We start from the raw sequence: 17,582 nt of genomic DNA on the forward strand, positions 1-17,582 counted from the left end.
ACAAAGTGTGCACTACTCATAAACAACCTGCACTGATCCCTAGTCCGTACTGAACACACACAGTGCAGCTTGACATGTGCCTTACCTGCGTTGCTGACCATCAAACACAACCATCCCATTACTATCACTGTTCACATAATTTTGCCTATCCCCTGTACGTCTTGTGGTGAATACACATTTACTTCAAAAACTCCTTTTAAGTGTTGAATATAATCCTGCTGAGTGCTCTCATCAGCAGTACTATGTGTTTTGTGAAGGAGGACACTGTCACGCAAGGATGGTGGCACAGATTTGCACCTGAACGTAACTGAGTCGGCTTCCGATTTACCAGCTGTGCAGCCATTACCTTACAGCATTGTTTGTGGAGATAGCAAACCAGCTCTCTACATTATTAGCATCATTTATTTACTTCCTTTGTGTGTGTGTGTGTGTGTGTGTGTGTGTGTGTGTGTGTGTGTCTATATAAAAGTACTGCTCTTGAAATCTGTAAAAATTATGTACTAGTAGAATATGAATTTCTGTTCCTCACAAGAACACTTATCTAAAAAGAACAATTATGTGTGTCAGTTTTTTCCCTGGTCAAAACATAAACTAATTTGTAGTGATAAGCAGACAGGATTTCCACTTTTGACAATGCTACTCAGCCACTGTGTTTGGAGCAGATGCTGTCTGAAGAGGAGGCTGATGACGACGGAGAGAGTGCGGGCGCCAGCTCGAGCTATGTGACAGCTGATGAGGGCTATGAGGCCGATGTGGAGATACCACTGCAGCCTGTCAGCAGTGCCTGTGCTATTGACGATCCTCGTTGCTCCAGGAGGTATGAAGTGTTGTGTGCACGTAGCCACAACAGCGAGCACCACCACCGCCGCTCAGCTCGGCTGATTGAACCCCAGCTCTGCAAATTGGCAGTAGATATACTTATCCGGTAAGCACTTGGGGAATATTTTATTTGTGGAAGTTTCTTTTACTTCCAATATTTGGTATATTTTACATGTTACATTGAAATAAAAGTTGAAAAAAGCTCTATTTGGTGGAATTTGGTACCCATGCACAATGTTGGCACAGTTCCTGAATAATCTCTTATGACACTAACCTTTCCATTCAACTGATCTTCAGAGAATTTTGCCCCCATCTGTTAAAATTGCATCATCATCCATAAACCTCAAAGTTTTAATTTTTTCTCCTTTTATGAAGTTTTGGTCACTTGCCTTAACAGCTTACTCAGTGTGCAGACTAAGTAACACTGTCTGAGTCTCTTCTCAGTTGCACCTTATCTTTCATGCCCTTTGACTATTACAACTGCAGTCCAGCCTCTGTACAAGTTGCAAATAATCTTTTGCTTCCTGTATTTTATTCCTGGTTTTCTTTGATAATTTAAAAATAATAATGATTAAAAGTTCTCTCCTTTTGATGAAGAATCAAGAACACTGAATTACATAATATTTGAATGATCACAGTCTCTCGTGTTAATTGAATTAAAGCAAGGGTACTGCCTTTTATCTGTAAAATCCTTCATCTTGTTGATTGGCGATACTTTTGTATTCAGTTTGACTTACCTTAAATACAGGATCTTTGAGGGTTTACCATATAGCACTTTAATATATTTTACATATTACTAACTGTGCCTGGCATGCATTGCAGTGCATGTTTCTTTCTTTTCTTAGTAGATACACATATACCAACATATACAAAGCAGACACAGTTGTTGTTCTTCTTGTGCTGGTGGGGGGGGGGGGGGGGGGGTGTCCTACAGCAATCACCATGTCCCATACCTTTGTTGCCAAATGCCTCAGTTTTGCCATTCTTACTCACCCTGAGTTATTGCTGTTCTCTCCATTGCTTCTTGGACATGCTTTAGGCACCCATTTCATGGTCTTCCCCTTCGTCTCTTTTTCAGGAAGTTGCTGTGAAACTGCTCTTGTTGGCCACTTATCTTCTACCATTCTTTTCATATGCTCTGTCTTAGCTGTGTTTGTTTTTTTTTTTTTTTTTTTTTTTTTTTTTTTTTTTTTTTTTCCTCCCAAGTAACCCTCTGGTCACCTTCCAGGAATTCCTTATTTCACAGATGCCTTCCTAAGAACACTTATCTTTTGGCAAAAGAAAGGACAACTGTACACAACCTGGAAACAGATCCTGACGTAATCAGCATCCCTGCAGACTAAGGCTTCACCACTATTGGGATTAGTCGCAGTGACTGTCTGACAGAAGACGTCAGCCAGCTGTCTGGCTCCTCCACATGGAAACTCTGCCATAGTGATCCCATCCCACAAGTCCAACCCTCTACATGTTCCCCAAAATCCACAAACACTACAATACTGGGTGCCACATTGTAGCTGGCTGTTGTGCTCCCATTGAAAGAATTTCTGCTCTTATTGACCAACATCTCCAACCAATCGCCCGAAACTACCTTTATCTCCTGAATCCGTACTTGTCATTGTTGGTGCCACTTTCCTGTAAACCAGCATCCCTCATGACCTTAGCCTTACTGCTATTAAAAGACTCCCTCTCCGAAATCCTTCGGGCTCCATGTTATCCGTCTTGTTCCTTATACGTGTTGCTAACTATATCCTGACTCGCAACCTCTTTTCCCTTGAAGGGGAGGCATACAAACAAATCCATGCCACAGCCATGAACACATGCATGACATCCTCTTATGCTAACCTGATTATGGGCAATCTAGAGGAAACCTTCCTAGCTTCCCAAAACTCCAAACTCCTAGTCTGAATCAGATTTCTTGACGATATCTTCACGATCTGGACTCGAGGCCAAGACATTCTATCTACATCCTGTCACAACTTCAACACCTTTTCTCCCATTCACTTCACCTTGGCCTCCTCTACCCAATGCACTATCTTCCTGGATGTTGATGACTCCATCCACTCATCTGTCCATGTAAAATCCACTAACCAACAAACGTGCCTGGTTTTGACAACTGCCATCCCTTCTACACCATAAAATGCCTCCCACACAATCTTACCATCTTACCCCCCATGGATGATGTACCCGCAGTGAAAAGAACTCACTAGCTTGGTACACTGAATGTCTCAAATAGGCCTTCACAGACAGGCAATATCCCCCCCCCCCCCCCCCCCCCAAATATAGTCCACAAACAGATTTCATGTGTCATATCCTCACACACCTCCACCAAGCGAGGTGGTGGAGCAGGTAACACACAGACACACATAGACTTACATTTAGGAGGATGGTGCTTCATATCTTGATGTGACCATTCAGATTTAGATTTTCTGCAATTTCCTTAAATCACCCTAGGCAATTTTCTTCACAACTTCGGTGGTGTCATCTGTGTTGATGCACTGGGGCATCAAGAGCGAGGTTCATCATTGGCATCTTCCCAGCCATCTTGGAAGAGCTTGTACCACTTGTAAACATTTTTTTTACTCAGAGAAGACTCACCGTAAACCACTGTCAACATATCAAGTGTTTTAGAGCACTTGATTCCATGTTTCACACAAAATTTTGTGCAGATTCTTTGCTCAACTTTTTATAATAATCGAAAACCACCAAGCACACTAAAACATATGTAACCTTTCAATGTGTCAAAGACAAACGAACCCCCAGGGGGCTCGCCACTCTTCTGCGGGTTCATGTTTGGCTACCATGGGGTCCCAACCTTTGCAGCATTTTTTCCCTTCCATGCTACATATCTATCCTCTTGCTATTATTTTCCCACTCCCTTGACGAACATGTCTGGGATGTTATTGGGAATGTTCTGCATTGTCTGTCACTGACGTAAGGACAGTCTCACCTTTGCTTTTTGCCCCCTATTCCTTTCTTTGTTTCCCGTCTCCTCTCATTCCTCCATTTTGGTGTTTGAGGTTCCTCCTCTTCTCCTCCTCCTCCTCCTCCTCTGTGTGCACCTGAAGGCTGGCCCATGCATCTGACACTTAACAGGTGTCTGGGTAAGATGTAATTCCCAGCCCTGGGTCGACAGGTACGGTTCACATGTATCCCCTGGTACAGGCCAGGTCCAAGGAGAGGTGTTTGCCTGACCTGCAACCTTACCAGATTGCCAATTGGTCACTCTGTCAGGTGTCCAGGAGGTGTGACCTGAGATGTGAACAATCACCTAAGGTGGGTGCGTCCCCTTTTGAAGGGAACCCCCAGTTAGAAGGAGCATGCCATCGCAGATTCTGGCAGTCATGGGGATTTTTTCCTGCATTGAATCAGTCATCTTCACAATCAGCATCTATGAAATGAAATGTAACTGTAATGAGGCTAATGATTCAAAGACCCTTCCCACTGCACCATGGTTCCTCGTAGTCTCACATACTGAAGACTGTCAGCCCTTCACCACAGTAAATCTGTTAATTATTCAGAAAGGTGTTGATGCAATTGCCAGATGTGTGAAATCTTGCTCTCGTTTAGAGAATTGCACTTTGCTTTTGGAGACTACTTCTGATTCTCAAGCACAACAACTGTTTGCTGGCTTGCTTCTCCACAGCTACCCTGTTTGTTTCGAGGCTCATAGAATTCTGAATTCTTCCCATGGTGTAATTTACACCAGGCTGCTCGATGGTCTAACCGAAGCCGAATTCCAGTCTTACCTCTCTGATCACTGCTGTCCATCGTGTAATGAAAGAGGTAGATTCCTACTTAATGCCCACCCACACTCTCTTTCTCTCCAGTGATTGAGTGGTGCTTCCATCCAAGATCAAAGCAGGCTGTGGAAGTATCACAGTCCAGGCGTACATTCTGAACCCAATGCGCTGCTACCAGTGTCGTCGTTTCAACTACACTAGAACGTCTTGTCGACACCCAGCCAAAGATGTAATCTGTGGTAGGGATGCGCATGAGGGTGATTGTTTACCTCCTTCTCCCTGCTGTATCAACTGCAGTGGTAGTTAGTGGGCTGTCCAAGAGATCCAGGTGAAGGAAAAAGTGCCTTACCCAGTCACTTGCAAGTTCTGGCTAGTCGCAAACACTGTGTTCTCCCATCTGGCACCTATATTTCTGTTCTTGTTACCTCTCACTCAATGATGGACATGACCATGCTGACATGCGACCTCCAATTCAGGTCTGAGGTTGTGAAATCGACCAGTGTCAAGGTAGCATTGCCATCCCCCCGTTCAGCTGTGCAACAAGCCGTCAAACTCTCGCCTCAAGGGGTGAAGCCACCAGCTACACAACCAGTAGGCCAGAGAGGACAGAAGGAGTACTCCCGTGAAGAATTCCTCCATCCCTCCAGTCAAACAACACCCGACTCTTCCTCTAACTAGAAAGGCTCAAAGAAGTCCACCAATGGCAAACAGTCTTCTCCTTTGCCAACTCGAAGATCCTCTTTGATGGTGTTGCCACGTGATACCTTAGCCCGGGCAGCCTCCATGTCACCGGTGCACACCACCAACCACTTTTCAGCATTGGACTGCATAGACTGACCACACAAGCAAGGCGATGCTTCTGGGGACCACATGGAGGAGGATCCTCCTCCTTCTGTGCCCTGTAGTAGCGACTCTTCACCGGCTGTCACTCAGCAACCGCTGAGGTGACACCCCTACAGCCCTTCCTCATCATGATTCTCCTCCAATGGAACGTTCACAGCCTTTGGTCCCACAAAGAGGATTTACGGCTGCTTTTAGCATCACAGCGTCTCCTTGTACTCTGCCTTCAGGAAATGAAATTGCCCCCTCACGATCGCTTTGAGCTTTCATATTTCTTACCGATTCGTTTTGAACTTCCCCTTGAGGTCAGCACTCCATCTCATGGGGGCATCATGCTGCTCGTACAGGATGACATTAATAGTCCACCCATCTCCCTGACTACCCACCTTCAAGCTGTTGCAGTTGGTCTTTTCCTTCCCCACCTGACTTTTTCCATCTGTGCCATTTATGTCCATCTGTCATTCAGTGTCACTGCAGCAGACTTCCTTCAGCTTATTGCACAGCTACCTCTCCCATTTTTGCTACTCGGTGACTTTAATGCGCATCATTCCCTTTGGGGTCCTCCCAGGACGTGTCACAGGTGCCCTCTTGGCTGACCTTTTTACCAACTTAACCTCTTCTGCCTTAAACACTGGAGGACCCACTTCCGACTCCTCCTTTCTGACTCCTTGCACACCTGTTCCCATTTGGACCTATCCTTCTGCACTGCCTGGCTTGCCCATTGTCTTGAGTGGTTCGCTGTCTCAGACACCTACTAGAGCAACCATTTCCTGTGTGCTATGTGTTTGCTGACTCCTAGTCTGTCAGTGTGCACACCCTGATGGCTGCGCACCAGTGTGTGTGTGTGTTTGTGTGTGTGTGTGTGTGTGTGTGTGTGTGTGTGTGTGTGTGCATACCTGTCATTTTTTTCCTCCCTAAGGTAAGTCTTTTCACTCCCGGGATTGGAATGACTCCTTACGCTCTCCCTTAAAACCCACATCCTTTCATCTTTCACTCTCCTTCTTTCTTTCCTGATGAAGCAACCTTGGGTTGCGAAAGCTTGAAATTTGTGTGTTTTTTATTATGTCTATCTACCAGCACTTTCTCTTTTGGTAAGTTGCAGCATTTTTTAAAAAGATCAATAATAGAAGGTTCATTGCCTGCGCAATTTGAAAAGTCACCTAACTTTTTGAGCAGCCTTCAGATGTTGGAAGTACAAATTTATTGCAAAGAAGTGAGCAACCCTGGTAAGGCAATATTTATGGAAATGTTTTAAGAGGAGAAATTTATACACAAGTTGGAATTATTTAACTTGCAATCACTATCATCACCTAGGGTGGTTGTCCAATTGATAACCTTACTGAAAATAGAAGTTAGTCCAAGGTTGTCCTATAGCAGTGACTGATGTATAGTTCATTAATTTTTTCACGTCCACTTTTTAAATGCACTTCTTCCAATTCAGCAGACATGCTATAAACATTTTTCACAAGAAATGAAGCCACAGTTTCTACAACAAAAATATTTTAGTAGCTCTTTGTTGACATCATTCAGAGCAAAGAGTCTTGTGAACTGTACTCAAACATAGTTGAAAACTATGTCTGACGAACTGGTTTCAGGCTCTGTCTCAGGCTGATACTGATCTTCGTCCAGAGATGGCTGCTTGCCCTGTTCCAGAGGTTGCCCCTCAGTCTGCAAGATCCGGGCAGTTGCAGAGGGTGGGCTTACTGGTAGTTGGGAGCTCCAACGTCAGGCATGTAATGGGGCCCCTTAGGGATATGGCAGCAAGAGAGGGGAAGAAAACCAATGTGCACTCCGTGTGCATACCGGGGGGAGTCATTCCAGATGTGGAAAGGGTCCTTCCGGATGCCATGAAGGGTACAGCGTGCACCCATCTACAGGTGGTCGCTCATGTCGACACCAATGATGTGTGTCGCTATGGATTGGAGGAAATCCTCTCAGGCTTCCGACGGCTATCTGATTTGGTGAAGACTGCCAGTCTCGCTAGCGGGATGAAAGCAGAGCTCACCATCTGCAGCATCGTTGACAGGACTGACTGTGGACCTTTGGTACAGACCCGAGTGGAGGGTCTGAATAAGAGGCTGAGACAGTTCTGCGACCGTGTGGGCTGCAGATTCCTCGACTTGCGCCATAGGGTGGTAGGGTTTCTGGTTCTGCTGGATAGGTAAGGAGTCCACTACACGCAGCAAGCGGCTACACGGGTAGCAGGGGTTATGTGGTGTGGACTGGGCGGTTTTTTAGGTTAGATGGCCTTGGGCAAGTACAGAAAGGGCAACAGCCTCAAAGGGTGCAGGGCGAAGTCAGGACATGCGGGGACCAAGCAGCAATCGGTATTGTAATTGTAAACTGTTGAAGTTGCATTGGTAAAGTACCGGAACTTCAAGCGCTGATAGAAAGCACAGAAGCTGAAATCGTTATAGGTACAGAAAGCTGGCTGAAGCCAGAGATAAATTCAGCCGAAATTTTTACAAAGGCACAGACGGTGTTTAGAAAGGATAGATTTCATGCAACTGGTGGTGGCATGTTTGTCGCTGTTAGTAGTAGTTTATCCTGTAGTGAAGTAGAAGTGGATAGTTCCCGTGAAATATTATGGGTGGAGGTTACACTCAACAACCGAGCTAGGTTAATAATTGGCTCCTTTTACCGACCTCCCGACTCAGCAGCATTAGTGGCAGAACAACTGAGAGAAAATTTGGAATTCATTTCACATCAATGTTCTCACCATATTATAGTCTTAGGTGGAGATTTCAATTTACCAGATATAGACTGGGACACTCAGATGTTTAGGACGGGTGGTAGGCACAGAGCATCGAGTGACATTATACTGAGTGCGCTATCCGAAGATTACCTCGAGCAATTAAACAGAGAACCGACTTGTGGAGATAACATCTTGGACCTACTGATAACAAACAGACCCGAACTTTTCGTCTGTGTAAGTGCAGAACAGGGTCTCGGTGATCATAAGGCCGTTGCAGCATCCCTGAATATGGAAGTTAATAGGAATATAAAAAAAAAGGGAGGAAGGTTTATCTGTTTAGCAAGAGTAACAGAAGGCAGATTTCAGACTACCTAACAGATCAAAACAAAAATTTCTGCTCCTACACTGACAATGTTGAGTGTTTATGGAAAAAGTTTAAGGCAATTGTAAAATGCATTTTAGACAGGTACGTGCCAAGTAAAACTGTGAGGGACGGGAAAAACCCACCATGGTTCAACAACAAAGTTAGGAAACTACTGCGAAAGCAAAGAGAGCTTCACTCCAAGTTTAAATGCAGCCAAAACCACTTAGACAAACAGAAGCTAAACGATGTCAAAGTTAGCGTAAGGAGGGCTATGCGTGAAGCGTTCAGTGAATTCGAAAGTAAAATTCTATGTACCGACTTGACAGAAAATCCTAGGAAGTTCTGGTCTTACATTAAATCAGTAAGTGCTTGAAACAGCATATCCAGACACTCCGGGATGATGTTGGCATTGAAACAGAGGATGGCGCGCATAAAGCTGAAATACTTAACACCTTTTTCCAAAGCTGTTTCACAGAGGAAGACCGCACTGCAGTTCCTTCTCTAAATCCTCGCACAAACGAAAAAATGGCTGACATCGAAATAAGTGTCCAAGGAATAGAAAAGCAACTGGAATCACTCAACAAAGGAAAGACCACTGGACCTGACTGGATACCAATTCGATTCTACACAGAGTACGCAAAAGAAGTTGCCCCCTTCTAACAGCCATGTACCGCAAGCCTCTAGAGGAACGGAAGGTTCCAAATGATTGGAAAAGAGCACAGGTAGTCCCAGTCTTCAAGAAGGGTTGTCAAGCAGATGCACAAACTATGGACCTATACCTCTGACATCGATCTGTTGTAGAATTTTAGAACATGTATTTTGCACGAGTATCATGTCGTTTTAGGAAACCCAGAATCTACTCTGTAGGAATCAACATGGATTCCGGAAACAGCGATCGTGTGAGACCCAATTCGCTTTATTTGTTCATGAGACCCAGAAAATATTAGATACAGGCTCCCAGGTAGATGCTATTTTCCTTGACTTCCGGAAGGCGTTCGATACAGTTCCGCACTGTCGCCTGATAAACAAAGTAAGCGCCTACGGAATATCAGACCAGCTGTGTGGATGGATTGGAGAGTTTTTAGCAAACAGAACACAGCATGTTGTTATCCATGTAAAGACGTCTACAGACGTTAAAGTAACTTCTGGCGTGCCACAGGGGAGTGTTATGGGACCATTGATTTTCACAATATATATAAATGACCTAGTAGATAGTGTCGGAAGTTCCATGCGGCTTTTCGCGGATGATGCTGTAGTATACAGAGAAGTTGCAGTATTAGAAAATTGTAGTGAAATGTAGGAAGATCTGCAGCGGATAGGCACTTGGTGCTGGGAGTGGCAACTGACCCTTAACATAGACAAATGTAATGTATTGCAAATACATAGAAAGAAGGATCCTTTATTGTATGACTATATGATAGCGGAACAAACACTGGTAGTAGTTACTTCTGTAAAATATCTGGGAGTATGCGTACGGAACAATTTGAAGTGGAATGATCATATAAAATTAATTGTTGGTAAGGCGGGTACCAGGTTGAGATTCACTGGGAGAGTCGTTAGAAAATGTAGTCCATCAACAAAGGAGGTGGCTTACAAAACACTCGTTTGACCTATACTTGAGTATTGCTGATCGGTGTGGGATTCGTACCAGGTCGGGTTGACGGAGGAGGTAGAGAAGATCCAAAGAAGAGCAGCGCGTTTCGTCACAGGGTTATTTGGTAAGCGTGATAGCGTTACGGAGATATTTAGCAAACTCAAGTGGCAGACTCTGCGAGAGAGGCACTCTGCATCGCGGTGTAGCTTGCTCGCCAGGTTTTGAGAGGGTGCGTTTTTGGATGAGGTATCGAATATATTGCTTCCCCCTACTTATACCTCCCGAGGAGATCACGAATGTAAAATTAGAGAGATTCAAGCGCGCACGGAAGCTTTCAGACAGTCGTTCTTCCCGCAAACCATACGCGACTGGAACAGAAAATGGAGGTAATGACAGTAGCACATAAAGTGCCCTCTGCCACACACCGTTGGGTGGCTTGCGGAGTATGAATGTAGATGTAGATGTAGATCAAGTTGACATATCTTTGGTACACATTTTCAATATATCAGTCCACTAATGTTTTAGAAGCATCCAGAACATTTGTTGATTTATATTGGTGCTGTATAAATTTCCACTTTTAATATTGAAGACAAATCAAAGTTACTTGCTTTTTGTATATAAAAATTATTTGCAAATATTATGGAAATAAAAGTACTATTGAAAAAAAATTATGAAAATAAAAGACATTATGGCACACCAAAAATCAAGGGCAAAGACACACATAATCTCCTTCATTGATTTCAAAAAAGCATATGATTCGATTGATAGAGAATCTCTATTATCACTCAAGGAAGAAATGGGTTTGGATAAGAAAACAACTAATATTATAAAAGCGACCCTTACAAATACATTTTCGATAGTTAAATTTATGGGTGAGTTATTGGAACCCTTTGAAATAAAAACGGGAGTGTGACAGGGGGATGGGCTCTCACTGTTGCTGTTCAATTGTGTGCTTGATAAAATAGTTAGCGAATGGAACACAAATACTAAGAGTGGTATAAGACTGGGTTGCAAAAAGAAGAATCATAAAGTAAAATGCATTGCTTTTGCAGATGATATGGCCCTGTCTGCCGAAACAATGGAAGAAGCATGTTAACAAATCCTTGAACTAAAGAAACAAGCAGCTAAAATAGGCTTCGCATCTCCTTTGAAAAAACTAAGATATTGACAAACATCAAGCACTCATGTAAATACCTGAAAGTTCAAGAACAGAAGATTGAAATAGTAAAAGAATTGATTAGTTGGAATGCTGGGGAAAGCAAAGCAATGGAATCCAGAAAAAATAAACTTGAATTGGCCTTCCAACTAACAAAAAATACATACAATAAGAAATCCCTTTCATGGGGGTCCAAAATTACACATTACAAGACGGTGATTAAGCCAGAAGCACTGTATGCAGCAGAAACACTAAACATGAATTTCAAAGGCTAAATGGAGGAACTTGAGCAAAAGGAAAGAAAAATCATAGGGCCAAAATTTCAAGACAATAAGATTATATACATAAAAAATGAAACTCTCTACAAGAAAATTGAAAAACTTTCAGATACTATGCAAAAAAGGAGAATAAATTTTTATGGTCATCTTCTCAGAACGAATTCCAACAGATCAACTAAACAAATCTTTGACTTTTTCCATAACTGCAAAACGAAACCCAACTGGTTTAAAGAAACTGAGGAAGACCTAGTAGATTTAAGATTTCAGAAAATTCATTTATTGATTGAACGGCTAAATTAATTACTAAACATGAGAACATATGGTTCCAAGACAAATGTACACAAAAGTCCAAACCCTTCATCTTGAAAGAAGACGGGAAAAGAAGATCAGAGAGAATGGTCAAATACTAGGCCCTAAGAAAAGAACACTGCACAAAGAAATGATTGATCCAACGTACTCCAAAGAGGGTGAAACAAAAGATGAAGAAGAAGACATGACATGACAGTGACAAATTAAATTGAATGTTTTCAAAACTATAGGTGTTAAGCTGCTTCATAAAAGTAGTAAAATGTAGGTTGCTATATTACATAAATGTGACATATTTTGTAAGTGACATAATATTGATTTTATAAAATAAAATAAAAAATAAGGTTGTATTTTTATATCTTCTTCTGACATTAGGAAGACTAATTCTTGTAGCATAACCTGATAACATGTAAAAAATATCAGTTCAACTAGCTTGAAGCAGACTACTAAAACATTTTGTAAATATCCAAAAATATGAATCTAACTCTACGTATCTGAAAATAGATAAAACCCTGGCTCAAAATAAGATGGTATTGTAAGCTCATATAATTTGAAAATGTTATGCAAGACCCGGTTTATTATAAGCACTAAATTAGAACAAGTGCAGACAAGGTACGGCACTTGAGATTTGGCAGGTTACAGTGTCACTGATACAGATCATAATCATCTGGTGTGGCAACTGTAGTGGTGCATAACATTAATGGACTAGATAAAATAGGTTATGGAAATGCTCCCTTCTAGTGGTCAGACACAGTTGAACAGAATCTTGACGATGAGAATACCTGCCCTCATATTCCCATGTTGGCCTACATTGGGCCATAGTCCTAAAAATCTAGATAATGTATGATTCAATGAGCTGGGCAAAGGGAGACCCAAAGTGATCCACTTTCAATGTTTGTTAGCTGCTGATAATGCTGTCTCACACGAGGGTGTGGCATGTCCATGATCTAAACAATGACCAATCAACATCTGACACTGTTCATGCTCCTTATAAACCATACCAGCACTAATGATCTCTGGTAGCAATTCTACTTGTCACAGAGAATTGCAACTCTAATCGTTTACGTACCTACCGATGGTGGTAAGTGTATGAAGTTATATTGACATCTGAGCATGTCTCCTGGGTGCTTCATTTTTTGTCAGGGAGTGAGTTATAGACCTGCGGTATTCAGTAAAGTCACATTCCTGGTGGCATGAACTTCTCTGCACTTTCTTGTGTACGGCAGCTATTTTACATCCCATTGTTCAAGTGGGGTTTCTCAGTGATTTCTTTTGTAGGAGACAAAATGTATGTCACAGATGAATGCAAGGAAAGGTAGTGTGTAACTTGTACCACCAGCACTGCTTTTCCTTTCAGTCTTGCTTATTATAAAAACCAGATGTGAATAATTTTCACTTTGTGGAATTCTGTCTCTCTGTTTCACCTCTCCCTCTCTCCTTTCCACCCTCTACCACACCATGAGAAAGCACTCACTTGCATTATACTTTACGTAATGTTGCACTAAGTACCTGCCTTTGAATATTTTCCTTGTTTATAAACTAGTAATTGAAGACTATTTTGTACAGTTCAGATGAAATTGTGTGGTGGTGGTGGTGGTGGTGGTTAGTGTTTAACGTCCCGTCAACAACGAGGCCATTAGAGACGGTGCGCAAGTTCGAGTTAGGGAAGGATTGGGAAGGAAATCGGTCATGCCCTTTCAAAGGAACCATCCTGGCATTTGCCTGAAATGTTTTAGGGAAATCATGGAAAACCTAAATCAGGATGGATGGAGACGGGATTGAACCATCGCCCTTCCGAATACGAGTCCAGTGTGCTAACCATTGCGCCACCTTGCTCGGTGAAATTGTGTGTTCGTACTTTCTGCATGGTGCTCTTGAAACTACCAGCAGGAACCTAGTGGCTAAATAAATAATATTTTGTAGTTGTGAATGTAATTTGCAAGTAGCTGCATCAGGATGTTTATGTTCCTTGAGACATGAGACTGCCTTTTTCTATTATGATGAGCCTGTGCATTAATTTAAAATAGGACTATATATTTATTTTTGTTCTCCAGGCTTCCACAAGAACAGCAGAAAAGTAAAGAAGCAGTGGAAGTATTGAAACAACTTGCAGCATTATGCAGAGACTGTGCTGAAAACTGTGCACGGCTTGCAAAGATTGGGATGGTATCAACATTGCTGGAAGGCTTTGGTCTGAGTCTCAGGTGTAGAGATGCTACTCTGATAGGTAAAATGCATCACATTTGCATAATATGTATTGTTTTTATCATGTGAAGGTTAAATTGTATGTATATAAATGCCTGGTTGTTATTTTGTGGGTTTAGAACTTAGTTACATTGCTGTTTTCCATCCTCCCCCCCCCCCCCCCCCTCTCTCTCTCTCTCTCTCTCTAAATACTGTATTATCTGAAGTAATTGCCTTCGGAAGTCAGTTTATAGGACTTACGTAAGCTTGGTTGCATTAAAGTGCCTATAGCTACTGACAAACAATTGGTGGTAAACATTTTTACATATTTGTCACATTTCCATTAATTCACTTCACTATTTCTTTCTTGAAACTCATCATGGTCCAAATAAGTGATCTTTTTTTCTGAAAATCTCCAAATTTGTTACCTTAGCACACTTTTCATTCATGGTAATCATTTGTGTTTTATCAGGATATTTAGCATGCTCATACTTTATTTTCATACATTTCAACAGGGAATAAGTTGTAAATAAACAGAAAAAACCATAGATTTCTAGCATTATTTATTTTTAAATACTCTGCATGCACTGTAAATGTTATTTAGTCATTTTCTCCACCAAGATATTCAACAATAGACTTTTTCAGTTTTTATATGATTTCTCACTCTTGTTTCCAGCAAGCCTTTCTATAATCACACTGTGCATCCAAATATAGTGATATAGCAATATGCCACATTATAATAAGAGATTAATAAATCAACAAAAATAATAAATTTTTGAAAATATAATGTAATTGGATAGATAAAAAATCTACTTATCAAACTGCGCCAGAAGAAAACACATACTAAAGTTAAGTAAATGTGCAAGCTTTCGGAACCAATGGCTCCTTCTTATCACACAAAGATTGAAGGGGAAGGAAGAGGTACGAAGCAACAGGACTGGCGAGATTTAGGAAATGGGAAGAGTTCATAAAAGTTGTCCAGAACTGCAGGTCTGATGGGATGAGAAGGAAAGACTTCCCTTCCTTCTCATCATGTTCAGTAAATCTTATCTGACCCAAGGTTCTGGGTGACTATCCCAAATGTGTCCCATTTCCTATACCTCACCAGTCCTTTTCCTTCACACCTCATAGAGCCACTGGCTCTGGAAGCTTGCACTTTTACTTACGATTTGTATTTGTTTTATGCTGCTGCCACTTAATGAGAAGATTTTTTTATCTGTTCAATTGGATTACATTGTAAGTGGCTGCATATTTTACTCAGGCAAGAGACCATATACTAGTTTGCCAGCAGATCTATCATCTGTTTTAGTATATGAAGAAACAAACCTAATACAAATTATAGTACACTGGACTCGCACTCGGAAGGACGACGGTTCAATCACGCGTCCGGCCATCCTGATTTAGGTTTTCCGTGATTTCCCTAAATCACTCTAGGCAAATGCTGGGATGGTTCCTCTGAAAGGGCATGGCCGACTTCCTTCCCCATCCTTCCCAAAATCCGATGAGACCGATGACCACGCTGTCTGGTCTCCTTCCCCAAACCAACCAACCAACCAAATTATAGTATTCTATGAAGTGTCTGATACTCTACAATTGGACCTTTCTGCTGCTAAAAAACCACTTTAGAATAATTGTCATAACTTCAATGTATGGAATATTTTGAGAGATGCAAGGAAGAAGCTGATACTCCTGTGAGTGGTGGCATGTAGCAATTGTGGTAATGAGAAAGCAGACTAACAAACAAAATGAGTGAGGTACATAGGGCAAGATCATGATGATAGAAGGCTAACACTGAACTCTGTATCAAACAGATTGCTATTTACTGTAAAGAAGACTTGTTAAGATGCAGACACCTGCAATTAAAAGTTTTCAGCCACAACCCATGCGTTACACATTATTGCATTACACAAAGCATAATTGTCAGTTTGTCACTTATATCTTCCTGCTCAACTGTAGATCCCCAAGTTCTTTCTTGTTGTTTACAATATGGCACTCAGAAAAGAAGTACTAGTGACAAACACTGGCAACAATTCAATTCATCCATTGTACATATGTTTCTGTTATAGTATTTAACATTGCCTTTTTCACAATATTGCATGCTGAGTATGAGGGAGTACTTTTGTTTTGTGATAATGATAAGAATTGTAAACCAAATTTTCACAACAAAATAACTCAGGTGTATGAGTGCAAGGCAGTTGGTAATCTAGTGATTTGTTCATGAATGTGAATATTCAATTCAGGAAGTGACATTGATCATCCCCCCCATGAGCCATGGACCTTGTCGTTGGTGGGGAGGCTTGCGTGCCTCAGCGATACAGATAGCTGTTGAGAGGCTAGACAAATGTGTGGTTCCTGAAGAGGGGCAGCAGCCTTTTCAGTAGTTGCAAGGGCAACAGTCTGGATGATTGACTGATCTGGCCTTGTAACAATAACCAAAACGGCCTTGCTGTGGATATACTGCGAACGGCTGAAAGCAAGGGGAAACTACGGCCGTAATTTTTCCTGAGGGCATGCAGCTTTACTCTATGATTAAATGATGATGGCGTCCTCTTGGGTAAAATATTCCGGAGGTAAAATAGTCCCCTAATCGGATCTCCGAGCGGGGACTACTCAAGAGGATGTCGTTATCAGGAGAAAGAAAACTGGCGTTCTACGGATCGGAGCGTGGAATGTCAGATCCCTTAATCGGGCAGGTAGGTTAGAAAATTTAAAAAGAGAAATGGATAGGTTAAAGTTAGATATAGTGGGAATTAGTGAAGTTCGGTGGCAGGAGGAACAAGACTTCTGGTCAGGTGACTACAGGGTTATAAACACAAAATCAAATAGGGGTAATGCAGGAGTAGGTTTAATAATGAATAGGAAAATAGGAATGCGGGTAAGCTGCTACAAACAGCATAGTGAACGCATTATTGTGGCCAAGATAGATACGAAGCTCACACCTACTACAGTAGTACAAGTTTATATGCCAACTAGCTCTGCAGATGATGAAGAAATTGAAGAAATGTATGATGAAATAAAAGAAATTATTCAGATAGTGAAGGGAGACAAAAATTAATAGTCTTGGGTGACTGGAATTCAAGAGTAAGAAAAGGGAGAGAAGGAAACGTAGTAGGTGAATATGGATTGGGGCTAAGAAATGAAAGAAGAAGCTGCCTGGTAGAATTTTGCACAGAGCACAACTTAATCATAGGTAACACTTGGTTCAAGAATCATAAAAGAAGGCTGTATACATGGCAGAAGCCTGGAGATACTAAAAGGTATCAGATAGATTATATAATGGTAAGACAGAGATTTAGGAACCAGGTTTTAAATTGTAAGACATTTCCAGGGGCAGATGTGGACTCTGACCACAATCTATTGGTTATGACCTGCACATTAAAACTGAAGAAACTGCAAAAAGGTGGGAATTTAAGGAGATGGGACATGGATAAACTAAAAGAACCAGAGGTTGTACAGAGTTTCAGGGAGAGCATAAGGGAACAATTGACAGGAATGGGGGAAAGAAATACGGTAGAAGAAGAATGGGTAGCTTTGAGGGATGAAGTAGTGAAGGCAGCAGAGGATCAAGTAGGTAAAAAGATGAGGGCTAGTAGAAATCCTTGGGTA

At 41.8% G+C, this 17,582-nt stretch overlaps 1 protein-coding gene across 4 annotated transcripts in view; it reads left to right on the top strand.

Moving 5' to 3' along the window:
* LOC126278092 (lysosomal-trafficking regulator) overlaps positions 1–17,582 on the top strand; it is a 543,055-nt gene that overhangs the window by 198,172 nt on the left and 327,301 nt on the right. For all 4 annotated transcript variants that reach the window (XM_049977936.1, XM_049977935.1, XM_049977937.1 and 1 more), the window contains exons 18-19: positions 663–925; positions 13,847–14,019. In XM_049977936.1, coding sequence (XP_049833893.1) covers positions 663–925; positions 13,847–14,019 — 436 coding nt within the window. The remainder of the gene's footprint in view (positions 1–662; positions 926–13,846; positions 14,020–17,582) is intronic.

Source organism: Schistocerca gregaria, chromosome 6 (genome assembly GCF_023897955.1).
Source record: "Schistocerca gregaria isolate iqSchGreg1 chromosome 6, iqSchGreg1.2, whole genome shotgun sequence".
Taxonomy (NCBI): Eukaryota; Metazoa; Arthropoda; class Insecta; order Orthoptera; family Acrididae; genus Schistocerca; species Schistocerca gregaria.